We start from the raw sequence: 27,631 nt of genomic DNA on the forward strand, positions 1-27,631 counted from the left end.
ACAGTGGTGGCCAATTTTAGAAGGCATCATGTTCATCAATAGAATACCGTTTATATACAGATTTACATGGTTCCCAATTGAAACAAGAAAGAAGATGAAGATGATCCATATTTCACAGCTGAAGCTCAATGAATCAATTTTTAGTTAAAGAACCAACAAATTGCTTAGCAACACATTTATTCTGATGGCCGCAATGTTCTTCATGTAAACAATCAGTTAATGAGACAGGACCTAAAAAAATAAAAATGCAGCAATGGCAAAGTAAATTGAATTACTTCGGTGGAATAGAACAACCTCTGCGGGTGTAAATTCTCATCTCAAGCCCCAAGGACATGTTTGAACCCTCACTGCTACCAAAAGGAGTTAAATCCTAATGCGAACAATATTAATTTTTTTTGTGATAACTTCCAACATCTCTATCACGACTTTATATCTTTCTTCACAAAAAATTTCCAGATCACAAATTCAATCCAATTTTGTAGATCTAAGTTGAGCAGCAACTAACCTTCTTAATAGCAGAAACGTCATCCTTGCCCATGTTGATCGTCTGCCCCTTTGGCAAACTTGTTGAATCATTGCCGGCCTCGAGTGCCTTCCTGCTGACCACCTGATATATTTGGGTGAGCACTTCATTGAAGGCCGCCTCCACGTTTGTTGATTCCAGAGCAGACGTCTCCATGAAAAATGTGTTCTCCTTTTCAGCAAAAGCCGTCGCGTCCTCGGTGGTAGCAGCCCTGAGATGGCGTACATCTGCCTTATTTCCTACAAGCATGATGACAATGCTTGTATCAGTATGATCTCTGAGCTCCTTCAACCATCTCTCCACATTCTCAAATGTCACATTGCGAGTTATGTCATAGACCACAAGTGCGCCTACTGCTCCCCGATAATAAGCACTCGTAATTGCCCGATATCTGTTTTGACAGGAAGAAAGCAGGCAACAGGTCAATCTTATGAGACTCGTAAAATGGAAGCACTCAACACTGATCATGAGGGGATGATCAGATCAGGAAAAGCTAATAAAACAATACCATAGAGGCTAATCGATACAAAACATTTCTAACACAAGAACATAAAATTCTTTCCAGATAAATAGTCAAGGGTAGAAGATGACAACCAGTTAGACAAAGAGAATTCAGTATGCAACGATGCTTAAAAATTAACAACAAAGGAACAAGTGCAATGTAGATCTTGTCATGCAAGACAATCAGTATCTCCACCAAGACGTTAGCCACAGCTTGCATGCCTATAAGATCCACTTATAAATTGAAAGAACACAATGGGTAATAGGTAGTTGTTCTGATAGTTCAAGAATTTTCATGTAATTCTAAATCCATTATGAATCTGCTTCAATTGCTTGCTCGTCATAGTTGCTAAATCCAGTAGTCACATATGGTACACCTTTACATAGCCATACAGGATATTAGAACTCTTCCATGCTTTTATTTATTCAATTCACATCAATTATTGACTACACAGAAAAAAAAAAAAAAAAAATTATTTTTTTATTAAAAAAATAAAATAAAAAATAATAATTTTCTCCAAAAATCAGTCTTTCAAGCCATATTGCAAGCCATCAATGCTTTATACATCTAATTTCTTCAAGAGAAAAAGCAACTAAAAATCTTTTATTCATAGATGTGCTAAGAAAAACTTTATTAACAAAAAGTTATAATCATTTTCTTTGTGCCTATCTACTGTGACGATGACAAAGAAAATAAAACATCTTTTTGTTGCAAATTAATAGACAAAAATTCTAGTATAAGCGTTTGATTCCACTGCATGACATTTAGAAATTTTGGGAGAAATAGTATCAATCTATGACATGCCTTTCTCAGTGTTCTACTTCTATCTATATGTGCATCTACTTACCAAAACTTCTAGGTTTATATTTTACTGTTTCCTCACCCCGCCAAAAAAGAAGAATATGTGTACTTTTGAATAAGGTTATAGCATTTTACCAGGAATCTATGACAAATTGTGATATATCCTAAAAACTAGAGACACTACCTACTCATTTTTAACCTAATGTCAACAATTGCTTTCAAATTGATGCCATTATCTGATATCGAAACAAAAGGAAAATCTCACTCAAGTGTCAACCTATCTACCATTTTTGTTGGCAGTAATTCTCCACAGTTAAACTCCATAAAGCCAGGCAAAAAATGTATATTTGCACACCGACAACAGGATTCTTACAAAACATTCAAATTCTGCCATATCCCAAAATTTAAGTAATAGAAAATTCTCATCTTAGGCTAGCTTGCCTCTGATGTTCTGAAGAGACCTTTTAATCTTCAATCTTAGCAATTTCATCAGTGTTTAGTATTCTGGGCCTACAAGTCTCACAGCAAAAATTAAATAATTGAAACCTGGCCCCGTGCGAGTCTTCAGATAAGTGAAATATTGGCCCCTTTGGTTCCTTCCACTCGCATAATGTACTATGTTAAATTTCTCATTGTTTTGCAATACAAAGTTCATCACCTGAAATGATTCAAACTACTTAAAATTGGAGGCTGATATCAAGAAGAGAGAAGAAAACCAACAGCTCATGATCAGCCCTTAGCACTTTTCTTCTAACTTCACCTAATAATATAAAACAAAAAACCGTTTACTTGTGCCAGGCAATGATAAGTTTGATATGCTATGTTCATTTAAATATGAGATCTCAGAATGGGAGCAAGAAGGTCCTTTCATTTTCCATGAAGAATATGCTTTTGTTTTTAATCTATCTATTTATGATAATATTTTAGTGATTCAAAAAATTGTTCACTCCTTGTATAACTTCAAAGGTCAAAACCCTTATATCATGCTTAAATTGGATTTGAAAAGGTCAATAGGGTTTCTTGGCAGGCCATTTTGGTGATTTTGAGGTTGACCAATTTTTCTGGATAAATTTGTTTCTTGGATTAAAGCTTGTCTAACATTTGCATGTCTTTTGAACAGTCAACTGTCTCATTTTTTTGTGGGGGAATAAGAGAACGAAGGAAGGTGATCCTAGTTTCCTTTATCTCTATATTTATGTGTCTCAGCTTTTATTTTTTTTGCTTAATGATGCTTTTTTTCAAAAAGACAATTATACCTATTTGCTTTAAGCGGTCTTTTAAGTTTTGCCACTTGTTGCTTGCTGATGATACCATTGTATGTTTTCGTACTAACCAGAGTTCTTCTCAGAATGTGCATCATATTTTTTAAAACTCTTACGAATCAAAAAATAAATGTGTTTATATCTGAGATTATTTTTCCTAGGCATTCATGAGTAGGGATGTGAAGAGGGAAATCTATAATGTTTTTGAGGTTAAGGAGGGGCATTTTCTTTTGGTTACCTCAGTACTTTGATTACACTTAGGAGAATGGACAAATCAATTGGGTCAATGGCATGGATCCTTGTCCCAAGCTAAACACATTGTTTTGATGAACAACATGAATGAAGCATGACTCTAATACCATTAATGTTAGTGAAAAAAAATCTATAAATTGAATATGCAATGAAAAATAAAAGTACCTCCCATCATAATTGTTCAAGAACAAGTTTTTGGATGGAAGAACACTGAACTTCTTGAATGATGCACTCAAAAACAAATTAGCCTCTTATGGAACTTCAAGGCTGCTTATACCTTGATGGATAGTCATAGGACTATATATAAGCTAGACAAGAGACCCTAATTCATGAAATATTTAGTGTCATGCTTAATATTTTATCCTTAATGTTTTTATCCATCATGAAATCAATTGAAAGCATTTTGAGGTAACATCTTCATTAGCGACTAATAAAAAATATTTTATTTGATCATCAATCAATGTAACTTAGATCACCATTATTATGACACAAATGCAATTGAAATCACTCAATTGGACATGTGAACCAAATATATTGTAGGATTCCAATTATCTTTGAAAATTCCAACACCATTTTCTTTTCATGACATAACCAACGAAAACAGTAATTGTTTTTCTCGTTTTCATTTCTATCAATAGGAATGATCAAGTAATTTGATATCAAAACTCATTATCAGGTCCGGCTCTGTGATCAAGAAGATTGAGTTCAAGGACTTGGGTTTGCATGCCTAAAGCAACAAGAGGAAATAATGGGTGCTGGGATTAAATTCCTTAGGCCATGCTGAGATCCTTTACCAACGATGACAAACGGCATCAGAGAAACAAAACAATGCAGTCATGCCAGGGATCTAAAAGATGCGATCCTCAGCCTCGAGAGATTGGATCGAAACTAATCATGATAAAAAAGAAGGAAAAAAGGGAGGAGACCGGACCTCTCTTGGCCGGCGGTGTCCCAAATCTGGGCCTTGACGACCTTGCCATCAATGCGGATGCTCCGCGTGGCGAACTCGACGCCGATGGTGGCCTTGGACTCGTTGCTGAACTCGTTCCGCGTGAACCGCGAGAGGAGGTTCGACTTCCCGACGCCGGAGTCGCCGACGAGCACCACCTTGAAGAGGTAATCGTAGTCGTCGTCTGCCCTATACGTCATTCTTCCTGCCCCGTCTCCTCCTTCGACCGCCCCGCAATCAGATCCGTGACCTCCACTTGCTTCGGAACGCCGTCACGGGGAGAGTCGTGGGCATTGCGAGAGAGAACAAGGAAGCGTGCGAGAGCGAGAGGAAGGCTCAGAGAAGGGAATCAAGTACGAGGGTTTGTGTTGTGGATCCGCAGAGGAAGAAAAAGAAGAAGATAATGGAATGCCGTTTGTTTTGATGATGCGCGCAACGGTGCCTGTTAAAACCGCAATTCTTCTGTTTCTTATATGCTTATAAACCAAACGAAATGAAATGTCCAAATACTGGCCGATTTTTTCATTAAAAAAATTACGAATATTCTAATATTAGCCAGAAAAGAAGGAAGCGGGTTTTTCCATAATAAAATGAATTTATTATTTAAAAGTCGTATTACATGTCGCATTAGTTAGAGAACCATATATGATATCTAAATAATTATCTTAGTACTTGAACATAATTTATTTTTATTTAAATAATTATAAAAATAATTAAAAGGTTCACGAATCCAATTTAAATGGATTTACTAGGACTCTGAAAAATTATTATTATATCCGAATATAAACCCAACTAACATTTACACACTCCAACAACAAAAAAAAAAAGGGGGCATGTTTTTCTAACTCGTACCAATTTTCTTTAATTGGATTAGAGAGATTAAATACCTGATGACTCTAAACAGCCTACCTATCAGCTTTATATTTCTAAATAATTAATTATAAGAGCAAAACTCCCATCTTAAACTAATATTTGTTTTGATTGTAAAAGTGCCGAGAGAGGATGGAATTCTTTCGTCTTTCTTCATTTGATTTCATTCATCATTTATCTAAAAATATATGTTTATTTTTCGTTTTTATATATCCTTTATACTCTATTCGTGTAGCATACAGAAATGGTTCCTTTTTTGTTTACGGTGGGGCCCACGTCGTAGAGTCAACACCAGTCAAGACGGGCCGATACGCCGTCCTGACGAGAACGAAGACGATCCGCGGCGACTTGCGGCGACCAAATTGTGGTGGGAAGGCAGGGGAAGGCCCTGACGTGCCTTCGATGCTCTGATGCGCACCGTCTTCCACAGCAGACAGCTCCGATCTGTCCATGGAGAGGGTTAGCGTCGGGCGGATCAGCTTAATGGGGGCGAGGCCGGACGGCTGCCTACTCTGCTTCGCCGTTCTCGCCCTATCCTCCTCCGTGCTGCTCTCTGCTTCCCCTCTTCGTGGCGTCTCCCCACAAGGTGCTATTGCCCTCCTTTTTTATTTCTCCTCTCCGTTTTCTGACTGCTTCTCTGTCCTCTACTTATCTTAATCGTTCTTGTTGCTTTGGGGGTCTTGCAGATGAGATGTACTTTGCAGGGCCGGTGATCGGCTGCAGGGACGGCTCCAGAACTTTCACCAAGGACCGGCTGAACGACGGATTCTGCGATTGCCCTGACGGAACTGATGAACCCGGTGCCCTCTTTCTCCTCCTGGATTTGGGTGCTGTTCGGTTGATTGTTCTCTAGAACGTTTTAGCTGTTCTTTGTGTGATTCATTATGCTACTTTGATGATACAAGATTACAGATACATAGGATGAACTGGCATAGGATGATACAAGATTACAGATTCAAAATGACCACACATCAATGATTCTTAGCAATCAAGAGCTTAAAAGTTGGCAATTTTAGCAGTGATCTTTTCGTAATACATCATATTTTTGTAATGTTGGAAAAAAAACAGTGCACCGACATGATGAAATAGAGGAGTATCATTTTTTAATTCTTGGTGATTGTTATATTTGATGTTCTTCTCAAAATTTAAACACTTTTTTTCTTACCATGCCACTGGGCTCTATCTTGTTTATGTATTACAGGAACTTCTGCTTGCCCGGAAAGCAAATTCTACTGCAGAAATTTAGGAGCTAAACCTGAGTTCGTGTTTTCTTCTCGGGTGAATGATTATATCTGTGGTGAGTAAACTTAAGAACATTCTTTCTTCTCGCAACTTGAAAGCATCTTTCTCACATATTTCTCGATGCTGGTTTTGTGATGATGTAAAGCTGCCGATTTATTGAGGCATCTGATCCACAGCAACTCTTTCTTAATGATAAATATTTCTAGACTGTTGTGATGGAAGTGACGAGTATCATAGTGGCGTTCACTGTCCAAACACATGCCGCAAGGATCAGAATGTTTCTGAAGAGAGTACTGATGATTCAACTTCAGAAACTAACAATTTGGATGACACTAATGAAGAAGATGGGAAAATTAGAGTTGATCGGGAGGATCTCATCCAGAAGTTACGAGGTACCAATATGTGCAATCGAAGGCATTAATGCTACGGAAAGCAATTTATAATTTGTATACGGCATTTGATATGTGAATCTTTTTTTGCAGGGTTGAAGGTGGTGTTGGTCATACAGGTACTGTCTGCGATGCTTATCATTGTTCTTTGCCTGTACCATCGACGCAGTAGATTTCGGAGAAGACGATATCATTTGAAGTAGTAATGAAGTTGCTTTTCTTCAGTCTGACCAAAAAGCATAAAATTTTCTGAAGCTTATGGCATGTCGACATAGATATTGCAACTTTCAGAAGTCTGTAGTAACTTGATCTTACTGTGTGATATCTTTTCCAGCCTCCAATTTGGTTATCTCAAAGAATTGTTGCTTAAGACAAAGCATGCACTTGAGATATCAAAGCGTATTATCCATCAGACTCATCATCTTCAGTTCATGTTGATGTTCAACCTCCGTTAAATCGCAGACCATGTAGCACAATATTTGTGTATATTATTTTACATTGTGAGAGACAGGATTTTTTGGTTTGACCCAATAAATTTACGGGAATTGTCTTAAGATTGTGGTCACTCACATCGGAATACGGAACATAGACCCTTCCTTAATTTAGCTTTGATCACAGGATTCTAAAACTGACCTCTGTCGATTTAGTTTCGGTTTCAGGTTATGCTAAACTGGAACAGATGGTTTAGGAACCATGGTCAATCCAACCTTAACGTATTATAATCTTCAATTTCTGCTAGGTATTTTTTTGTAATTGGGATGTGGGAGTCCCTGCTGGATTAAGATGCACTCAAGGCTAAGTGGAGCAAGATCAGCTCCAAGAATATAGAGCGAAATCAATCGATTTGGTTGCAGTCTGACTAGGTTACTTGGAACTTCGAGCGGAAGGCGAAATTGCAGAATGGCCCATGCAAAGCTAGCTGGTTTGCTTCGTCATCTACAACGCTGCCGCTTCTGCGGCAGCTCCTTCCCCGACCTCATCGAAACACCTCCCAAGTGTTCCATCAGGGCTGCCATCGAGTCAAGAGACCACCGCGACATCCCTCACCTCCTCCTCGCCAGCTCGTCCAACCCTAACCCTAACCCTAACCCCTTCTCCTACCTCTCCCTCCTTCCCCCGACCCTCGCCGCCGCCACCGTTGCCGACCTCCTGCAATCCTTCGCTGCCCTCCGCCCCCGCTCCCTCCCTTACCCCGCCTACGCCGCTCTTCTCTCCTTCACGCTCCCCAACCCCATTCCTAGCCCTGCCCCCTCCTCCGTCCTCTTCCCCGCCGCCCTCGCCGTCCTCCAGTCGGCCCTTCGATCTGGCCGCCCCCCTACCCGGGAGACCCGCCACTCCCTCCCCCTCAACTGGCTCGCCCTTCGCCGCCGCTGCTCCGTCGTCGCGATTATATCCTCCATGCGCCCCCTCGGCTTCCGCCCAACCGACCTCAACACCCTCAACTACCTCATCTCCTCCCTCTGCGCCGCCGGTGAGACCGATGAGGCCGCCGCCGTCCTCAGGGAAATGCCCACTGCCGGGATCGACCCGGACAGCGGGAGCTACTGCGAAGTGATCGAGGCGATCGACGGAGATGCGGCGGAGGAGCTCCTGGTGGAGATGGTGGTGAGAAGGGGGATGCTGCCGAGGAAGGGGACGGTGGCCCGGGTGGCGGCGGCGATGAGGGCGCAGGGCGACGCCAGGCGGGGGGCAGAGCTGCTGAGGCTGTTGGAGAGGGCGGGTTGCGCTGTGGGATTCGAGGCGTACGAGATCGTGGCGGAGGGTTGTTTGAAGAACGGTGAAGTGGTGGCGGCGGCGCGGGTGCTGGCGGAGATGGTCGGGAGGGGTTTCGTACCTTCTATCGGGGTGCGGCTGGGGGTGGTGGAGGGGCTGGCAGCGATCGGGCAGGGCCAGCTCTCCGTCGACGTGAGGCGGAGGCTTGCGGGGATCCGGTCGTGAAGGGAAAACGGTTCTCTTCGATCGCGGAAACGGCGGACCAGCCAGTCGAGTTGAACCCCCCTGCGAACCGTCCGTCTCAGTTATTCGATCGGGCGCAGCGGATGTCCCGTTGAAGACCGGTCCGGTCTGCACGGGTTTCTTGTGGACCCGGTCGGCTTAGGCATGCACAACGGGCCTTGCTCTCTCTCTCTCTCTCAATATATCATCTCCATGAAGGTAGGCATACGGTAAAGTTTCTTTATTTTAATCGACAAAAATATTTGGTTATTAAAGTTTATAGAGAACTCTTCTCGAATCGTTATCTGGGCCACATTTAAACAATCGTTAGTCCGACGCACGAGAAGTTGGACTCCTTCAGCACTGAAAAGCCCATGCACTATTTACAACAAATAAATGAACAGTAAGTGTTATAGCAATCAATTATCTTTTTTGGCATTTTACATCAAATCAGAGATCCTCAGATTAAATTTGTGTGCAGCGATATGATTAATTAGTGATTAGGGGTCGATTCAACGGTAGCTACTAAACCTCAGACACCAGCACGTTGGAGAAGACGTGGAAATTTAGCCGCTGATTTTGGTCAGTGTTGGCTTTGGAGAAGCCGTCCATCTCAGTCCATGTCTCACGGCCTCGGCATCTGTTATCGTGGTCTTCTCCGATGGAGACGACTCCCAACCATCAACCAAATTCCACCCGATCCCATCACTTTCTCAATGTAGTCAACAATCTCATGCTCCTCCTCTTCCTGTCGCCCACTCCTTTTTCACGCCACCTCGCACAACTTTAGCTTGAGAACACAGACGTAGTGATTAAGCAACCGCCCGCCCCTTGTTTTGAAGTACAAACCACGGTATGTATCCTTCTTCTTCTTGCATACTGCCGTCACATGAATGCTGGCTTCTCCTTTGTGCTCGTCGCCGGTCGGTGATTGTTGTGGTCGGGTGACCACAATGGAACGATGACAGGACGCAGTTGTCCTATTCCTCTTTTGGGTTCAAAACAATACAAGTCAAACAAAGAACGATTGAATTATATCTGTGGTTCCGAACAAATTATAAAAGTTCTTCCTCTATTTCTCTCGCCATATCTTTTACACATGACATTCATGCAATATAGACAAGTTTTAGAAATGAAAATCTATATATATTTATATATTTTCAGATATTCTAACAAAATATGAATCAAGATAAACATTTTTTACCCTATTTATTTTGCATTGGTTTGTTTGTTGGGTATGTGAATATATTAATGTTACATGAATTTTGATTCCTAATTATTTTGAATATTTGAATTATCTTAGCTGAGTCCAACCAGAAATACATGTACATGTACAATCAAAATGAAGTGGACCAAATCATTCAAGTTAATATGATGGTTCTCTCCATGTTTAAATTAGCAACTGAAATCAAAATATAAGGATGACAGATTGACGCCTTTAAACTTTATTTATAAGAAGCCAATTTACAAAATAAATCAAACAACAAGGAGGAGATTCTTAGACATGCACAAGTGACATCATTGGAGCAAATAGCATTTCGAATTTGTTGCCGAAAGGAAGTGATCAAATTGGAAATCTGATTTAATAAATCACTTAGATCTGAGCGAGGAAAACATGAAGAAACACTTAGATCTGAGCTAAAAGCATATTGTAATTGTGGGTCTCACAGAGAAAACGAAAATTGTGAGTCTCACAATCGAAATGGTCTAACTAAAACGTGATTCCTCCTACATTTATTTTATCTTTCACATCAGAAAGAGGGAGAGAGGTTTGTTCGCAACGTCAAAAAGAGTGGCTTAATGGTGCTCGCTGATTAAGATGCGATAAAGCAAAATGTATTTTCATTTACTCATACTCTATCTGACGTGTATATATGTATATATATATATATAATATTATCAAAAAGAAAGTCAAAATTAAAGTCGATCTTAGGCAGTCGTAGCGAAAATTGACCGTCAATTTCCGAACCACCGAAGTAGATTCATGTCTCATTCACGCGAGTGAAGACAACTCGGTCAAACAACTGCCGCAGCCACAATAGTCTTCGCACGTTTCCCACCCTGCGTCTGATGCTTATCGAACGGACGGCGATGACAACAACGCGGCCGGCCCTCACAACAGGGCCCCATGTGCTGAGTGCCGGTCAAATGCCTGTGCTCCCTCACTGTCACGCGCGTCCGTTGGCCGCGCTGCCTCTCTTTAGCCCCTCTTCCCGTGACCCGCGGTAGCCGATGTTGCCTACCTCGTCGCTGACTCATATCCCCGGGTTGGCTTACTCAGACCGAGCAAGATTCCATCCCCATCCCCATCCCCTTCTCCATTTCCCATCCATGTGTTTTTCATCAGCGATAAAAAGCCAGGAAAATAAATAAGCGGAATATATGAATGAAAACAAAAAAAAAAGAAAGTAAATATCATTTATATAATTACAAGTAGCTCGTTGTCTACGCTTCCTTCCACCCCTTCTGCCCCCTCTTTGCACCACAAGCGCTCGTCATGCCCGGAGATCATGAGGAAGCGGACCACTACCACATCCCGTTCCATGACGAGCTCTCGTCGCTCTTCCCCCAGAAGCCCGCAGGCGGCGACGCTAACGACACTGGTTCGCTTGGTTTCGACCAGCAAGCGGAATCGCCGCTGGTAAACTTCACCGACGCTTTCCGTGGCTCGAACATGGACTACGGTGTGATAGCTAGAGCTCTGGGTCTGTCGTGTCCGGCGCCGTCGAAGTTTCTCCGTTCCAGTGGGACGGCGTCTCGTGAACTCATGGTGGATGTTGGCAATGGTAGGAAGAGCTTGGTACCTTCGTTGGGTTGCAGTTTAGGCGCGACTCCGGTGACGCCTAACTCTTCGATTTCCTCATCGTCCACTGAAGCCGCCGGCGAAGAAGCTGCAGAACGGTGCAAGAAGGATGAGAAGAAGCAGGGGGAGGAGCAGAAGAAACAGGCCAAGGGAGACGAGGAAGGAGGTGATAAGCCGAAGACACTGTAAGTTGGACGGCCGCTCTCTTTCCATTTTTTTTTTCCTTTCCTGCTTTGTTTCTTTGATCTTTTCAAAGGTCGGATTTTGTTGGATCGTAACAGTTTCTGTAGGTAGCAGATTGAGGTAGAAAAGTTCCATCAGCTTGCCTAACAAAATTTGTAGGGTTTCTCACCTTTGCCTAACGAAACAAGATTTTTAGGTTTCCTTCGAGCAAAAAAAGTTCCTTCTCCTCTTTCTCACTTTAGGATCTGCACCTTCCTATTCTAACGAGATAAGCTTTTTGGCTAGGAAGAATCCGTAACTCTGAAGATCTTGTCTCTTTCCGTTTATTCTGTCAGTCATCTCCTTATGTCATTCTTTGGCATGCAATTACGATCACTAACCTCCAGGAGCTAATGGTTTGAAATCTAATGAGCAGGAGCACAGCCAAGAAGAAAGCCGAGAAACGGCAAAGGGAGCCTGCCTTCGCTTTCGTGACCAAAAGCGAGGTTGATCATTTGGAAGACGGCTATCGCTGGAGAAAGTATGGCCAGAAAGCAGTCAAGAACAGCCCATATCCAAGGTTAGTCAAATTGTGAGGCTCGACCATTTCCATCAATCCCTTTACCACACTCAATGATCTCTTTTGCTTCTCCAAATCAATGATCTCAGGAGCTACTATCGCTGCACGACTCAGAAGTGCCCGGTGAAGAAGAGGGTGGAGAGATCTTACCAAGACCCAAAGATCGTGGTGACCACTTACGAAGGGAAACATACTCATCAGAGCCCCGCAGCAGTGCGAGGGAGCACACACCTAGTGGCACCTCCGACGACGATGCCGGTGAGCTTCTACCATGACCTTATGATGCATCAAGTGCCCCAACTGAGCAATACTTGCCAGCAAGGGAACACAAACCCTAACATGTATCTGGCAAACCTACCGCCTGCTCTGCAGCAGCACCAATTCCCTGAATATGGCCTCCTGCAAGACGTACTATTCTCTTTTGATCACGGCAGCCAGCCATGATATGGTTGCACCGCAGTCTCGTGTTCTTGATCTCCGTTGTTATGTGATATGTGATCCTTTAGAACTCTTTGTACATGCTTCATGCTGCAATAGTTTGTAATAATCTAGCTAACTATCCATGAATTGATGAAGCTAGCAATGCAAATGTAGTCCTTATGACACACCCAGCGGCCGGTGGAAGAGCTTTCTTCTAGTTTGGGAAAGAAGAAGATACATCGTTCTGGCGATGCAAATGTCTTTATTTGGCTGTTGGATTTATTTCGCGTGGAAAGGGCTGCCTGTGTTTCTCATGCATGGTGACTCGTATATATATATATATATATATGGGGATTGATTATTCTAAAAAAGGTTTTTTTTTTTAGTGCCCATGTTTTCATTAGTTTTCAAATGGTGGTGTTGTTTTAAATAATACCAAAAAATTCCCTCATCAATTTTGATGAATTGCTTTTTGCTAGTTTTGGAGACTCTATAGACCAGTCTATAGAGTATGATAGTCCAAATGAATGCACCGTTACAGTTTTTATTTGAATAATTTATAGATTTTTTTATTAAAGTACTGAAATCATTGTAAAACTAGTGAAAAACATTAACAGTGATATTATATTGTGTTCATAGTTGATTTGATTATGGTTAAGGGTTCATTTAGATCATTTTTTAGGTTGTATAATATTTTTGTTGTAGTGACCAAGATATAATAGATCAATTTTTGGTCCCTATTTGGATGATATTGTTCTTAAACTATTATAAATATATATATAAACTATAATATATTATATCAAATGGTTTCTAGTATGTTTTTATTCCATTTAACTTACTTATAGCGTTCTTTAATAGCATTATATTGTTTTTTATGAGGTACTGAAAGTATTATGTATGTTTCTTTAGTTATCATTACTCATAGATTATTATGATACTAAATTTATATACTAAAAATTAATTTGATAGATATTATGAGTTCATTTATATTATTTATAATATTTATAATAAATTTTATCATATTTTTGCTGTGGTAGATAAATTATTATAACATCTACTTAGACCAAAACTAGCGAGAAAAATATATTGAAGTTGTTGAGGGTATTTACAATATAATTTAAAAGGTACCATTTGAGAAAAAAAAAATTATTTTGGTTAAAATAAAAAAGAAGATTTTTTTTTCTAAAAGTTATATATATATATATATATATATATATATATATATTTGTGTGTGTGTGTGTGCGCGCCGTACATTTGGAAGGAAAATTCACGGATTGTTCGAAGGAAATTGAACAGTAATCTAAGATGTGGATACAGCCTGGAAATTGAATCCAGTGCTAGAAATATTGAGGAAGATAGTGCTGAACAGTAATCTAGATGTGGATAGAGCCTGGAAATTGAACCAGTGGTGTTGACTTCTTCGGCGTTCTAGTAGCTCCAAGAGCTCAGACGTCATTGCTGAAGCCAACCAATCTCCTCGTGCTCGAACTATTCAACCGTAGATGAGCTCCTGCTACTGCAGTCATCGTCCTCCATGAGGCTGGCCGTTTCAAATTTGGGATGGGGCGCGGGCGGGCTGCTGCTCTTGGCGTGCGCCGTGTGGGCGCTGAACTGGGCGTGGTGGAGGCCGAGACGACAGGAGCGGGCGCTCCGGTTGCAGGGACTTCATGGAACCCCTTACCGCCTACTCCGCGGCGACCTCAAGGAGGACGCGCGGCTCCTCGCAGAGGCGCGCTCCAAGCCCATGCCCCTTTCCCATCACATCATCCCCCGCGTCGCTCCTCTGCTCCACGCCGCCATGAACGAATTCGGTAAGTTGTTCGATGTCATTGATGCCTTCACTTGTGCTGAAGACAATCTGCGGTCTCGAATGCAGGTAGAACATCCTTTACGTGGTTCGGACCTGTACCTCGAGTGACCATCACGGATCCCCAATCGATACGGGGAATTCTATCGAACAAGTTTGGTCATATGGGACGATCAAACATAAGCCCTTTCAGACGACTTTTAGCTACTGGAGTTCTAAGCTACGAAGGCGAAAAGTGGGCCAAACATAGGAGGATTCTAAACCCTGCTTTCCATTTCGAGAAGTTACAGGTAATCCATAGTTTTCGGTGACACTTCAAACATATCTCAAATGAATTCTCTGCTTACAGTTCATGTACTTCCTCTTGTCCTCTGTCGGGTTCACAGCGAATGCTGCCAGCGTTCTCAGTATGTTGTAGTGATCTGGTCAGCAGATGGGAGAAACTGGTTGGGCAGGAGGGATCTTGTGAGTTGGATGTGTGGCCCGAGTTACAGAATTTTACAGGAGATGTCATCTCGCGAGCAGCTTTTGGTAGCAGCTACGAAGAAGGTAGACGAATCTTCGAGCTCCAAGCTGAGATTGCGGAACTCATCATGCAAACCGGCAAAACTGCTGTGTATGTCCCAGGTTACAGGTGAGCGCCACTTCTTTTTGTTTTTGTTGGATTCCAATTAATTAGATGAGATATGTTATATATTCTGATTATAGTTATTGGTCAAGCCAAATTAGGATATAATTTTTTTAAAAGATAATATTGATGAGAAAGACTTTCTTAATTACTTATCTATCCTCGCCTATAAATAGATATAATATTATAAAAATTTCTACGAGATAATTTTGATGGGAGAAACTCTTTTAATTATTTATTTTATACCATTTACTCTTGCTTATAAATAGATAAAACGTACTCAATATCTGACACTAAGGTATATTTATCTTATACTCTCTACTCTTACCTATCTCATCTCTCTTTGATTTCAATTTCAATTTCATGATCACATGAAAGATAGGAAAAGATATGTTTGCTAGTTTTACCCTTCGAAAATTAATTATTTTAATTTATGCACTTAATTGCGAAATTACTATTATACTTTCATGAAATTGATTATTTTTTATTGATATCCTTTGTTTATAATTTTGCATTTTTGATTTGACAATATTATCTTAGTAGCTATAATTTGATAATAATAAATTGTCATAAAATTATTTTAATTTTTTGATAATAATATTATCAAATAATTTTTTATATTTTAATTTTAAATTTTATTTATATCTTATCAATTAATGGACCAAGTGAGATAATATTAAATTATATGATCCTATCTAATTATGTAAGATATATTATGAATCTGACTAGATTTTGATTATAATTATTAGTCAATAGAAATGAAGTCCAATTATTGAAGAATTCCTTATGAGATAATATTGATGAGAGGGATTCTCATGATTATTTATCTTAGACACTACATTCCTCGCTTATAAATAGATAAAATCTCTTAGTGAACGACTTAATAAAGATTTTCAAATAGATAGAATCTTGGCATCACTACTCCTTTCAAATTAGATGATGGTGCATATCATATAAAGATTTTCTAAATAACATCAAAAGGTATTCAATCATAATATTAATCATAATATTTGATCTATTGTTGTTTGATTTCAGTTTTTAATATTAAACTCGTGAAACCTGAATTAAAAAAAAATGCTATGCTTAGCAAAGCCACCTTTGGATTAGAATCCCCTCCTCTCTTTCCTTTTCCAACTGCTAAGGATCCTACGCACTCATCTTTCTCTTAACGGAAGATCGAAATCCTTACAAAAGGCTTTACAAAGCTTTCGTCTCAATTCAAGTATATTTCGCTTCTCCGACATCTTACTTAGTATCCTTTGAATCTTTTAGCAAAAAATATTTTTCATATAATAATATAATTATAATTTTTGTGCTTATACTGTTTGTTCACTCAAGATTTACTTCATCGCAAGCTCTGCTGTATCACAGATTTCTACCCATACTAAAGAATAGGAGAATAAAAGCGATCAGTAAAGAGGTTCGATCACTTCTAAGGGGTATAATAAGGAAGAGGGAGGAGGCTATAAAAAGGGGTGAAGCAAGCAACGATGACCTCCTGGGCTTGTTGATGGAGTCCAATACAAAGCACTTGCATGAAGGCGGGAACAAGAATGCTGGAATGACCATCGATGAAGTGGTCGAGGAATGTAAGCTATTCTACTTTGCAGGGCAAGAGACGACTGCTGTCTTGCTAACATGGACGATGGTGGTCTTGAGCATGCATCCCCTGTGGCAAGCAAGGGCCAGAGAGGAGGTCCTACAGGTCCTTGGGAAAGACAAGCCAGAGTTCGATGCCTTGAGCCATTTAAAGATTGTGAGTGCTCTGCTTTTAGGAAAATGCAGAGCAGAGTAGAGTCTAAACAATCGCCGTGGCAGGTGACGATGATACTATACGAGGTTCTTCGGCTGTACCCACCACTGGCGCTCATCCAGAGGAGAACATACAAGACGGTGGAAATCGGAAACATAGCTTACCCACCGGGAACATTGCTCGCATTGCCCATAATCTTCATTCACCATGACCCAGCCTTGTGGGGAGAAGATGCAAGCGAGTTCAAACCAGAGAGATTCGCAGAGGGGATCGCAAAGACATCGAGAGATCAGACTGCTTTCTTTCCGTTCGGCGGAGGTCCTCGTGTTTGCATGGGTCAGAATTTTGCGTTGCTGGAAGCAAAGATGGGATTGAGTACGATTCTCCAAAGATTTTGGTTTGAGCTCTCACCATCGTACGCTCATGCTCCACGCACTGTCATGACTCTTCAACCCCAACACGGCGCTCAACTGAGGTTGCACAGACTCTGAATCATCTCTTCCTTGTGGCCCTGTTTTATGTTGTCATTTAATGTGAAGTGGAGAGTTATGGAACCACCTTAATATGAGTTTGTATAAATAATCTTATCAACTATAAACACTAATGATCTTATAAGAAAGCCACTAGTAGTTTGAAAATAAATTTATATTTCACATAATTTCTAAGATCATCTCTGAATTATAATATTCCCAAATCATCACAGAATATAACCAAATAACTATAGAAAATAAAAAAGAAATCCTTTCCATACCATACCATACCATACCATAGATGAATTTAGCATATTATTTTCTATATTGATAATAAGATTAAAAAAAAGAAGATATGAATGACACAGGACTATGATATGAAAGGATGATATCAATAACATAACTAGGCGGAGAAAAGAAAAGGATCTCTATAGTCTCCTGATGAGCATTACTTACCACCTTTGATTGATCATAATATTGGTAACCATTTATTGATTAGGTACATGCGGTCCTTGTTTTTAAGCTAAAATAGTGCGAGTGCATTTACCTGTTATAGTTAATATGGGAGTGAGAAAGATCTAAAACAACTCTGATTTGATAATTATTGTTTTTATGATAGATAAAAAATATTATTCCTTGATCACTATCCAATTGTATGCATGACATTTGATTTCAATTGAGATTTTTAGACAGATTCCGCTAATCATATTTATAAAAAAATTAATTAAATGATTAACTAACTAATCGATCATATTAGAATTACTAAAACTTCTTTTGAAAAGGAGAGGGTCCTCCCATCTTTTATCTTCATTTTGCTATGATACTAGGTGATTTTTCTTGTCGTTTGATTTACCATAATAATTTTTTTGAGATATATATATATATATATATATATATATATATATATATATATATATATATATATATATATATATATTTGTGTGTGTGTGTGTGTGTGGTCGCCCACCTGTTTGTCCATTAGCTGTGGCATTTGAAAGTGTGTGTGTGCGTGTGTGTGGCCGGCCGCCTGTTTGTCCATTTGCTGTGGCATTGGAAAGTCCTAGGCTGTGCGAGTCAACCGAGGGCGTCACCATTTCACCCACCAAAGAGATAAGGTCGCGTTACAGCGGCCGAATCCATCACCAGACCGCGGCAGCCTTCTCTCTTCTCGCTCTTTGCTGCTTAACTCCATGGCGCTGTCCGTATTACTGGAGAGGCCGTGGAGCCTGGGATTGGGCGTGGCGTGGCTGCTGGTCTTGGCCTGCGCCGTGTGGGCGTTGAACTGCGCGTGGTGGAGGCCTAGGCGACAGGACCGCTTGCTCCGGGCGCAGGGACTCCAAGGCACTCCTTACCGCTTCCTCCGCGGCGACCTCAAGGAGGACGAGCGCCTCCTCGCGCAGGCGCTCTCCAAGCCCATGCCCCTCTCCCACCACATCATCCCTCGCGTCGAACCTTTCCTCCACGCCGCTATGAACGATCTCGGCAAGTGCTCTTGGCTGTTGCTGTCTCCCCCCCCCTTCTCCTCCTTTTGCTTTGCCAACTCTCAGTTGTTTCAGCAAGCTTTTCGATTCCATCACCAACAGAAGGATTGAGAAATCACTTCATGCACTGAACTAGATGAAACAAACATTACATATCAATTCATAGATTTTAGTAGGCATATATACTTTCTTGAGGCCGACAATTGACCTTCTTTAGATTTCCAATTTGAGAACAGATATCAAGCGTGAGCCATGCACTGACTTGTGAGCGAAGTCTTATGCTGTGTTAAGAACAAACCTGTAGTCTCAATTGCAGGCAGCAGATTCTTCAGCTGGTTTGGACCTGTGCCACGAGTGATGATCATGGACCCGGAATTTGTGAGGGAAATCCTATCGAACAAGTTTGGTCATTTTGAACGAGAAACTCTAAGCCCCGTCGGACGAGCTTTAGTTACTGGTCTTTTAAGCTATAATGGGGGAAAGTGGGCCAAACACAGGAGGATTCTGAACCCTGCTTTCCATGTCGAGAAGTTAAAGGTAATCAATCATCCATGGTTCTCTCCTTTGGACACATCTCAATCTTAACTTGCGGCTGATACGATTTTAGATAATTCAAATGCCTCATAATTTGTTGTAATTCGCAGCGGATGTTGCCGGCGTTCTCTACTTCTTGTGGTGATCTCGTCGGCAGATGGGAGAATTTGGTCGGCCAGGAGGGATCCTGTGAATTAGATGTTTGGCCTGAGTTCCAATACTTCACCGGAGACGTCATTTCACGAGCAGCTTTCAGCAGCAACTACGAAGAAGGTAGACGAATTTTCCAACTCCAACTCGAGCTCGCTCAACTCGTCGTTCAGGCTATCCACAGTGCTTATATCCCGGGTTACAGGTGAGCTCCTTCTGTGTCCATGTTCCAGTCGAAGAACAACGAAGACTATATGACTCTGGATACTCTTTAACTTGCAAATATTAGAATTCTTGCGATTACTGACTCTAATTGCTGCTTTGTACGTGGCACAGATTTCTGCCTACCCCAATGAATAACAGAATAAAAGCGATCAATAAAGAGATTCGATCACTTCTACGAGGTATAATAAGGAAGAGAGAGGAAGCTATGAAAACTGGTGAAGCGAGCGGCCAAGATCTCTTGGGCTTGTTGATGGAGTCCAATATCAAGCAATTCCAGGAGCATGGGAACAAGAATGCTGGGATGACCATCGATGAAGTGGTTGATGAATGCAAGCTATTCTACTTTGCAGGCCAAGAAACAACTGCTATCTTGCTTACATGGACGATGGTGGTCTTAAGCATGCATCCCGAACGGCAAGAAAGGGCTAGAGAAGAGGTCCTGCAGGTCCTCGGGAAAGACAAACCAGAGATCGATGGATTGAACCGTTTAAAGATCGTGAGTGCTCTGCCATTACGCTAATCAGCTTTCTTTTAGGTAAATGCAGGGTCTAAACAATTGCTGTGGCAGGTGACGATGATACTATACGAGGTTCTTCGGTTGTATCCACCTCTGCTACTCATCCAGAGGAGAACATACAAGACGGTGGAAATCGGAAACGTATCGTACCCACCAGGAACACTGCTCGCATTGCCCATATTATTCCTTCACCATGACCAAATCTTGTGGGGCGAAGATGCAAGTGAGTTCAAACCAGAGAGATTCGCGGAAGGGATAGCAAAGGCGTCGAGAGATCAGGTTGCTTTCTTTCCGTTCGGCGGGGGTCCTCGCGTTTGCATCGGTCAAAATTTTGCGTTGCTGGAAGCTAAGATGGGATTGAGTACGATTCTTCAAAGATTTTGGTTTGAGCTCTCACCATCGTATGCTCATGCTCCTCACAATGCCGTCACGCTTCGACCTCAACATGGTGCTCAACTGAGGTTGCACAAACTTGGAGTCGTCTCGTAACAAGCAGAATCTCACTTGGGAGATTATGGTTCTGCGATGCTTTGGTGCTTTATTTACCGTGTAATGTTAATATTGTAGTTTGGATTAGAAAAATGAAGTGGTGGTTAATATTGTGCTATGTTATTTTCATTTAAGACTAAAGCATTTAAAATGAGAGAAAACTCTATCGCTTATCTTATGCACTCATAGATATATTTAATCTATTTAATTAAATTCTCAATGGTTCGTAATATTTAAATCATTATAATAATATTATTATAACTGTTATAGTAGATATGATGTAGCTTACAGTATCACTAATGTGTTATTACTTTAGTTGCTAATATTATATACTATCCAATAATAATCTTATTTTCATATCAACACACCATCTATTGATATTTGGTGGAGCTCGAAATCTTGTGAATACCTAATTGACAAACGATCTAATGTCTTTTACGAGCAATTATAATAAACAAATACAACCACCACGACCACCCAAGTTTTACTATAAAATTGGTCACCAAAATAAACCCAGTGACATTAGAGAAAAATAGGTTCATCAGTCTAGTCTGACATGTTCGATTGGTTTGAATTACCCAAAACTAATACTAATTTGAATAGTAAAAGAAGCATTGTTAAGATCACTTCTGATTTAGTTTTATAGGATAGAGAATCCAACTTGGTGTGTTTTACTAAAGATAAACTCGAAAATAAGTCGGTTGGATATGAGTTAGTTTCCAACTCAAACAATTCAAAATCCACTCTAATAGAACCAAATGGAAGCTTACAAAAAATCTAAGCATTTCAATTATCTTTTTGGTGTGTTTTACTAAAGATAAACTCGAAAATAAGTCCGTTGGATATGAGTTAGTTTCCAACTCAAACAATTCAAAATCCACTCTAATAGAACCAAATGGAAGCTTACAAAAAAATCTAAGCATTTCAATTATCTTTCTAAGTATATCCATATAAACTACTCGTTATCATTAACAAAAAAATAAGGTTAGTTGTCATTCTCAATCAGCGATTGTGCTAGATTTAGAACTTCCAAACCTATAAGTATGATATCAAAGAATGAAATACTCATACAGAACATCTTTGGTAAAGTCTAAGGACTAGATACTCTATTGAGACGACAGAATCATAGTGAACTCATTCTCCAATGAGCATCTGCACTATATCCTTTGTGTCTCTACACGAGCAACTATGAGACTAACCCTTTTATCATATGAACGGGTATACAACACACCAATCTATTCGATTATCTCGATGTCCCTATCAAATAACGAAATTATTTAAGGTCTGTGTTTAAAGACGAATCAGTCTCATTATCGTGATCTCATCACAATTCGATTCCTATTGCATAGATCCATGAACATCATAACGAACAATATAGAGTGAAAAAAAAAAATCAAATATAAAATAAGCAAAAAGAGTATATATTATGTCACACGTGTTATCTATGACTCATCCATAGGATCCAATAATTCATGGGTTTATTGGATATTCAATAAGTTAGGGGCTCCAACAAATATCTCATATATAAACCTCTACTCGTCGTAACACCTACAATATGTGTATGACCCTCTAAGCCCAATATCGAGCTGGTCGTAAGTTATACCTATTAGAACTTTTTTTTGCTCAATGAACTATTATCCTCATAATAGTTCACTTCACTCATCAACTGTGGACGTACTATGCCACTATACCGTAGTCTCCAAACGATATAGGGGAATCTAATATATTGGATCTGTCAATCATTAGTTATTGTATATATATAATCCCTCATCCATTTAATACCCCAGAGATTATATATCGGACATTGTGCTATCAAGTCCATATGGTTTCTACTTGAGTATCGCTCTAATCAGATTCTCCCGGAGAACTTTTTCTCCCTCAATCTAAATGACCCTAACCAAAGATTTATCTAAGTAAGAACACATACGATATTCCTCTCATGACATCAAGAGTGGATGATCCTATATAAACACTTAATAGCCTTCATAAGGTTGGTTGCTCCTCTCGATGATTGGTTGTGTTAAATATGAAACTTTCATACCTAAAAGTATAGTATCAAAGAGTGTAGTACTTATACAATACATTCTTGGTATCTCAAGTTTAAGGATCAGATACACCACTGGAATGACGGAATTGCTGTTTGACAATAAGGCATCATCAACTATCAAACATTTCGTGAGCGAATCAATCAGTAAACTCATTCTCAAATGAGCATATGCATTATATCCCTAGTATCCCCACATAAGTAGTTATGAGACCAACCGCCTCCATTATATGGATGAGTATATCGTACAACTAATCTGTCCAGTTATCTCGATGTCTCTCTGGAGTAACATATGATCGGGATTATTTAGGGTCTGTGTTTAAAGACGAATCAATTTCATTATCATGATCTTATTACGATCTAATTTTTATTGTATAGATACATAAACATCACAATATATATATATATATATATATATATATATATATATATATATATATATATATATATATATATATATATATATATATATATATACAATAAGCAATATATACAATAAGCAATATAAGGCATATCAACCATCAAACATTTCGTGAGCGAATTAATTAGTAAACTCATTCTCAGATGAGCATATACATTATATCCCTAGTATCCCCATATAAATAGTTATGACACCTATAACTAGCACTATATCAAGCGTCAATAATATTTTTTTCTCCGCACCTATCCCTCACACTCCTCGTTTGCCCATCACCTGTCACTCCTCTGCTCATTCACTTCCAATATTACTTGATGACTCAATGCAAGATGTCGTTAGAAGGAAAGCAGGGTAAAGAAAAGAAAAGGAATATAGCAAGGTATAGAAAAAAAAAATATTTACATTCATTTATGAAGTTTCTTTATAATATTAAAAACTTTAAAAATGAGACAGATGATTGCTAATATAAATCTCTAAATTTAAATAAAAAACTTTTATAGTATCATTTGATTAATATTTAATAAAAAAATTTATAATACCCATAATTGAGAATCATGTGTGGTTTAATCGTTAAACTATAATTTGAGCCCTTTTTTTTTTCTACCTGATTGTGACCAATATATAGTTTTTTTTTGAAAGTTTAGCTCTAATATAATGTTAGAAATTGATGAGTATAATTTAACATGTATCATTTTAAATACGAACTCATTCCAAATACTTAGACTTATTATGTTGTGAATCAAATAAAATATATATCATCCGAATTCTTAAGATTATTTTTTAATCTCTTCAAACATGAATATTGGCTAACAGACTCAATAAGTATCTAATAAACATTAAAGTAGATAAGCAAATACAAGGGCAATCAGAACATGTATAAGATACATACAATGTTGCACAGAGATTGTTTTCCATGCCGAGTATGAAATCATAGGATTTCTAGATAACACAACTAAAGATAGACTAAACAAAGACTTAGTTAGCAAACATTAGTGATAACTCCACACAGACTAAACTGAAACTCACTTAGCAAACAAACTAATGAACGCAAAGATTCACACTCAACGTAAAGCTTGGGTTGACTGTTCGACTGATACAAGATAAGAAGATAGGTGGCACATGATGTTCATAGAAGATATAGCAAATCTTCTATTGGAAGCTTTTGTAATATCATATAGTGTAAAGAAGATATTACAAGCAACACAGGCCGGATGAATGACCCTAAGATGGATTGGTGACATTGTTTATAGAAGCTCTTGGTATCATCTTAAATTAAAATTTTCTGTTGGAAGCTTTTGTACCATCGCCACTTGTTGGCGTGCAAGGAATGATATGGTTTTTAATCAAATTGTCTCATCTCCTAGCAAGATTTTATATAAAAGAAATAATAATAATAATCTTAGCTGATGACGAGGCTAAATTACCTGATGGCATTCTGTATGAAAAGTTTAGTGCGGATGGCGATGGCTACACTGTGTGAGTCACCAGAGGGTGTGGCCATTTCACCCACCCATGGGATAAGGTCGCGTTACAGCAGCCGAATCCATCCATCACCAGACCGCTGTAGCCCTTCTCCCTTCTTGCTCTTTGCTGCTTTACTCCATGGCGCTGTCCGTATTAGTGGAGAGGCTGTGGAGCTTGGGATGGTGTGTGCCGTGGCTGCTGCTCTTGGTCTGCGCCGTGTGGGCGCTGAACCACGCGTGGTGGAAGCCCAGTCGACAGGACCGCTTGCTCCGGGCGCAGGGACTCCAAGGCACTCCTTACCGCTTCCTCCGCGGCGACCTCAAGGAGGACAAGCGCCTCCTCGAGGAGGCGCTCTCCAAGCCCATGCCCCTCTCCCACCACATCGTCCCTCGCGTCGAGCCTTTCCTACACGCCGCTATGAACGATCTCGGCAAGTGCTCTCGGCCGCTGCTGTTTCCCTCCCCCTTCTCCTCCTTTTGCTTTGCCAACTCTCAGTTGTTTCAGCAAGCTGTTCGATTCCATCACCAACTGATCGATTGAGAAATCACTCCATGCACTGAACGAGATGAAACAAATACTACATATCAATTCATAGATTTCAGTAGGCATATATACTTTCTTGAGGCAGACAATTGACCTTCTTTATATTTCCAACTTGAGAACAGATATCAAGTGTCAGCCATGCGCTGATTTGTGAGCGAAGTCTTATGCTATGTTAAGAACAAATCTGTAGTCTCAAATGCAGGCAGCAGATTCTTCAGCTGGATTGGACCAGTGCCACGAGTGATGATCATGGACCCGGAATTTGTGAGGGAAATCCTATCGAACAAGTTTGGTCATTTTGATCGAGCAAGTCTAAGCCCCCTCGGACGAGCTTTAGGTACTGGTCTTTTAAGCTATAATAGGGGAAAGTGGGCCAAACACAGGAGGATTCTGAACCCTGCTTTCCATGTCGAGAAGTTAAAGGTAATCAATCATCCATGGTTCTCTCCTTTGGACACATCTCAATCTTAACTTGCGGCTGATACGATTTTAGATAATTCAAATGCCTCATAATTTGTTGTAATTCGCAGCGGATGTTGCCGGCGTTCTCTACTTCTTGTGGTGATCTCGTCGGCAGATGGGAGAATTTGGTCGGCCAGGAGGGATCCTGTGAATTAGATGTTTGGCCTGAGTTCCAATACTTCACCGGAGACGTCATTTCACGAGCAGCTTTCAGCAGCAACTACGAAGAAGGTAGACGAATTTTCCAACTCCAACTCGAGCTCGCTCAACTCGTCGTTCAGGCTATCCACAGTGCTTATATCCCGGGTTACAGGTGAGCTCCTTCTGTGTCCATGTTCCAGTCGAAGAACAACGAAGACTATATGACTCTGGATACTCTTTAACTTGCAAATATTAGAATTCTTGCGATTACTGACTCTAATTGCTGCTTTGTACGTGGCACAGATTTCTGCCTACCCCAATGAATAACAGAATAAAAGCGATCAATAAAGAGATTCGATCACTTCTACGAGGTATAATAAGGAAGAGAGAGGAAGCTATGAAAACTGGTGAAGCGAGCGGCCAAGATCTCTTGGGCTTGTTGATGGAGTCCAATATCAAGCAATTCCAGGAGCACGGGAACAAGAATGCTGGGATGACCATCGATGAAGTGGTTGATGAATGCAAGCTATTCTACTTTGCAGGGCAAGAAACGACTGCTATCTTGCTTACATGGACGATGGTGGTCTTAAGCATGCATCCGGAATGGCAATCAAGGGCTAGAGAAGAGGTCCTGCAGGTCCTCGGGAAAGACAAACCAGAGATCGATGGCTTGAACCGTTTAAAGATCGTGAGTGCTCTGCCATTACGCTAATCAGCTTTCTTTTAGGTAAAATGCAGAGTCTCAACAATTTGCTGTGGTAGGTGACGATGATACTATACGAGGTTCTTCGGTTGTACCCACCGCTGCTACACATCCAGAGGAGAACATACAAGACGGTGGAAATCGGAAACGTATCGTACCCACCAGGAACACTGCTCGCATTGCCCATAGTATTCCTTCACCATGACCAAATCTTGTGGGGCGAAGATGCAAGCGAGTTCAAACCGGAGAGATTCGCACAAGGGATAGCGAAGGCATCGAGAGATCAGATTGCTTTCTTTCCGTTCGGCGGCGGTCCTCGCGTTTGCATCGGTCAAAATTTTGCGTTGCTGGAAGCTAAGATGGGATTGAGTGCGATTCTTCAAAGATTTTGGTTTGAGCTCTCACCATCGTATGCTCATGCTCCACTCAATGTCCGCACACTTCATCCTCAACATGGTGCTCAATTGAGGTTGCACAAACTTGGAGTCGTCTCATAACGAGGGGAATCTCACTTGGGAGATTTTGGTTTTACGATGCTTTAGTGCTTTTTATCTACTGCATAATGTAATAGACAATTTGTAGTTTCGATTATAAAAAATGAAGTGATGGTTAATATGGAGCAATGTTTTTGTAATTTAAGACTAAAGCTTGTAAAACTAATTTACCACTTCAAATTTACACACCAGAGAAAATACTCTTATCGTTTATCTTTTTTGCACCCATAGACATATTTAATATATTTAATCAAATTGTCAAAGGTTTGGTTTACACATTAGCATCACGTATAGCTAATGTGTTATTATTTTAGTTGCCAATGTCATGCGCTACTCAATAATAATTTTATTTTTACATTAGCATATCATCGATTGATTGATTGATGAACAACATGATTAATTGATGAGTGTTCTAATGTCTCTTATGAGCAATTACAATCAACAAATGTAATCACCTTATAACGACTACCAAAGTTTTACTATAAAATGGGTTATTTGACTAATTTAGATTGTCCAAAACTAATACTAATTTGAGCGTAAGGAGGAGCATCGTTAACACTGTCCCTGACTAAGTTTTAAAGGGTGGGGCGTCAAAAACAAACTAAAAAAGAAATCAAG

General features: G+C 40.1%; 7 protein-coding genes across 8 annotated transcripts; 6 read left to right on the plus strand and 1 right to left on the minus strand.

The window, feature by feature from the left end:
• Positions 1 to 194: 194 nt before the first annotated feature.
• LOC135635106 (ras-related protein Rab11B-like) lies at positions 195 to 4,712 on the minus strand. The gene is made up of 2 exons (XM_065145962.1): positions 4,272 to 4,712; positions 195 to 914 (listed from the first exon to the last, which is right to left on the minus strand). Exons 1-2 carry the CDS (start codon positions 4,487 to 4,489, stop codon positions 485 to 487), a joined length of 648 nt encoding a protein of 215 aa, XP_065002034.1. The 5' UTR covers positions 4,490 to 4,712; the 3' UTR covers positions 195 to 484.
• A 756-nt stretch (positions 4,713 to 5,468) lies between these two features.
• Positions 5,469 to 7,202, plus strand: LOC135635239 (glucosidase 2 subunit beta-like). 2 transcript variants are annotated; one of them, XM_065146193.1, is made up of 5 exons: positions 5,469 to 5,745; positions 5,846 to 5,986; positions 6,361 to 6,456; positions 6,608 to 6,793; positions 6,884 to 7,202. In XM_065146193.1, the coding sequence occupies exons 1-5, from the start codon at positions 5,610 to 5,612 to the stop codon at positions 6,991 to 6,993; spliced, it is 669 nt and encodes a 222-aa protein (XP_065002265.1). In that variant the 5' UTR covers positions 5,469 to 5,609; the 3' UTR covers positions 6,994 to 7,202. The 2 variants fall into 2 exon arrangements, with proteins under 2 accessions (XP_065002265.1, XP_065002266.1); XM_065146194.1 differs by having other exon boundaries at positions 5,470 to 5,745; positions 5,846 to 5,959.
• A 488-nt stretch (positions 7,203 to 7,690) lies between these two features.
• Positions 7,691 to 8,728, plus strand: LOC135634950 (pentatricopeptide repeat-containing protein At1g06270-like). The gene has a single exon (XM_065145716.1). It carries the CDS (start codon positions 7,691 to 7,693, stop codon positions 8,726 to 8,728), a length of 1,038 nt encoding a protein of 345 aa, XP_065001788.1.
• Positions 8,729 to 11,174: 2,446 nt separating this feature from the next.
• LOC135634669 (WRKY transcription factor 71-like) lies at positions 11,175 to 12,941 on the plus strand. The gene is made up of 3 exons (XM_065145138.1): positions 11,175 to 11,713; positions 12,127 to 12,270; positions 12,360 to 12,941. The coding sequence occupies exons 1-3, from the start codon at positions 11,223 to 11,225 to the stop codon at positions 12,712 to 12,714; spliced, it is 990 nt and encodes a 329-aa protein (XP_065001210.1). The 5' UTR covers positions 11,175 to 11,222; the 3' UTR covers positions 12,715 to 12,941.
• Positions 12,942 to 14,121: 1,180 nt separating this feature from the next.
• LOC135635969 (cytochrome P450 CYP72A616-like) lies at positions 14,122 to 17,441 on the plus strand. The gene is made up of 5 exons (XM_065147454.1): positions 14,122 to 14,501; positions 14,567 to 14,787; positions 14,884 to 15,131; positions 16,497 to 16,881; positions 16,944 to 17,441. Exons 1-5 carry the CDS (start codon positions 14,225 to 14,227, stop codon positions 17,367 to 17,369), a joined length of 1,557 nt encoding a protein of 518 aa, XP_065003526.1. The 5' UTR covers positions 14,122 to 14,224; the 3' UTR covers positions 17,370 to 17,441.
• A 993-nt stretch (positions 17,442 to 18,434) lies between these two features.
• LOC135634661 (cytochrome P450 CYP72A616-like) lies at positions 18,435 to 20,862 on the plus strand. The gene is made up of 5 exons (XM_065145124.1): positions 18,435 to 18,834; positions 19,150 to 19,366; positions 19,474 to 19,718; positions 19,850 to 20,234; positions 20,307 to 20,862. The coding sequence occupies exons 1-5, from the start codon at positions 18,539 to 18,541 to the stop codon at positions 20,742 to 20,744; spliced, it is 1,581 nt and encodes a 526-aa protein (XP_065001196.1). The 5' UTR covers positions 18,435 to 18,538; the 3' UTR covers positions 20,745 to 20,862.
• A 3,833-nt stretch (positions 20,863 to 24,695) lies between these two features.
• Positions 24,696 to 27,138, plus strand: LOC135634588 (cytochrome P450 CYP72A616-like). The gene is made up of 5 exons (XM_065144977.1): positions 24,696 to 25,104; positions 25,420 to 25,636; positions 25,744 to 25,988; positions 26,120 to 26,504; positions 26,579 to 27,138. Exons 1-5 carry the CDS (start codon positions 24,809 to 24,811, stop codon positions 27,014 to 27,016), a joined length of 1,581 nt encoding a protein of 526 aa, XP_065001049.1. The 5' UTR covers positions 24,696 to 24,808; the 3' UTR covers positions 27,017 to 27,138.
• The last annotated feature ends 493 nt before the right edge of the window (positions 27,139 to 27,631 follow it).

Source organism: Musa acuminata, chromosome BXJ3-4, assembly GCF_036884655.1.
Source record: "Musa acuminata AAA Group cultivar baxijiao chromosome BXJ3-4, Cavendish_Baxijiao_AAA, whole genome shotgun sequence".
NCBI classification, from domain to species: domain Eukaryota; kingdom Viridiplantae; phylum Streptophyta; class Magnoliopsida; order Zingiberales; family Musaceae; genus Musa; species Musa acuminata.

Coding starts and splice junctions, on each gene's coding strand:
- LOC135635106 (XM_065145962.1), bottom strand. CDS start 4,489: ATGACGTATAGGGCAGACGACGACTACGATTACCTCTTCAAGGTGGTG. Junction 915..4,271: donor GACACCGCCGGCCAAGAGAG/GTCCGGTCTCCT, acceptor CTGTCAAAACAG/ATATCGGGCAATTACGAGTG.
- LOC135635239 (XM_065146193.1), top strand. CDS start 5,610: ATGGAGAGGGTTAGCGTCGGGCGGATCAGCTTAATGGGGGCGAGGCCG. Junction 6,457..6,607: donor GGTGAATGATTATATCTGTG/GTGAGTAAACTT, acceptor AAATATTTCTAG/ACTGTTGTGATGGAAGTGAC. Junction 6,794..6,883: donor TCTCATCCAGAAGTTACGAG/GTACCAATATGT, acceptor CTTTTTTTGCAG/GGTTGAAGGTGGTGTTGGTC.
- LOC135634950 (XM_065145716.1), top strand. CDS start 7,691: ATGGCCCATGCAAAGCTAGCTGGTTTGCTTCGTCATCTACAACGCTGC.
- LOC135634669 (XM_065145138.1), top strand. CDS start 11,223: ATGCCCGGAGATCATGAGGAAGCGGACCACTACCACATCCCGTTCCAT. Junction 11,714..12,126: donor GGTGATAAGCCGAAGACACT/GTAAGTTGGACG, acceptor TCTAATGAGCAG/GAGCACAGCCAAGAAGAAAG. Junction 12,271..12,359: donor AAGAACAGCCCATATCCAAG/GTTAGTCAAATT, acceptor CAATGATCTCAG/GAGCTACTATCGCTGCACGA.
- LOC135635969 (XM_065147454.1), top strand. CDS start 14,225: ATGAGGCTGGCCGTTTCAAATTTGGGATGGGGCGCGGGCGGGCTGCTG. Junction 14,788..14,883: donor TCCATTTCGAGAAGTTACAG/GTAATCCATAGT, acceptor TCGGGTTCACAG/CGAATGCTGCCAGCGTTCTC. Junction 15,132..16,496: donor GTGTATGTCCCAGGTTACAG/GTGAGCGCCACT, acceptor GCTGTATCACAG/ATTTCTACCCATACTAAAGA.
- LOC135634661 (XM_065145124.1), top strand. CDS start 18,539: ATGGCGCTGTCCGTATTACTGGAGAGGCCGTGGAGCCTGGGATTGGGC. Junction 19,367..19,473: donor TCCATGTCGAGAAGTTAAAG/GTAATCAATCAT, acceptor TGTAATTCGCAG/CGGATGTTGCCGGCGTTCTC. Junction 19,719..19,849: donor GCTTATATCCCGGGTTACAG/GTGAGCTCCTTC, acceptor TACGTGGCACAG/ATTTCTGCCTACCCCAATGA.
- LOC135634588 (XM_065144977.1), top strand. CDS start 24,809: ATGGCGCTGTCCGTATTAGTGGAGAGGCTGTGGAGCTTGGGATGGTGT. Junction 25,637..25,743: donor TCCATGTCGAGAAGTTAAAG/GTAATCAATCAT, acceptor TGTAATTCGCAG/CGGATGTTGCCGGCGTTCTC. Junction 25,989..26,119: donor GCTTATATCCCGGGTTACAG/GTGAGCTCCTTC, acceptor TACGTGGCACAG/ATTTCTGCCTACCCCAATGA.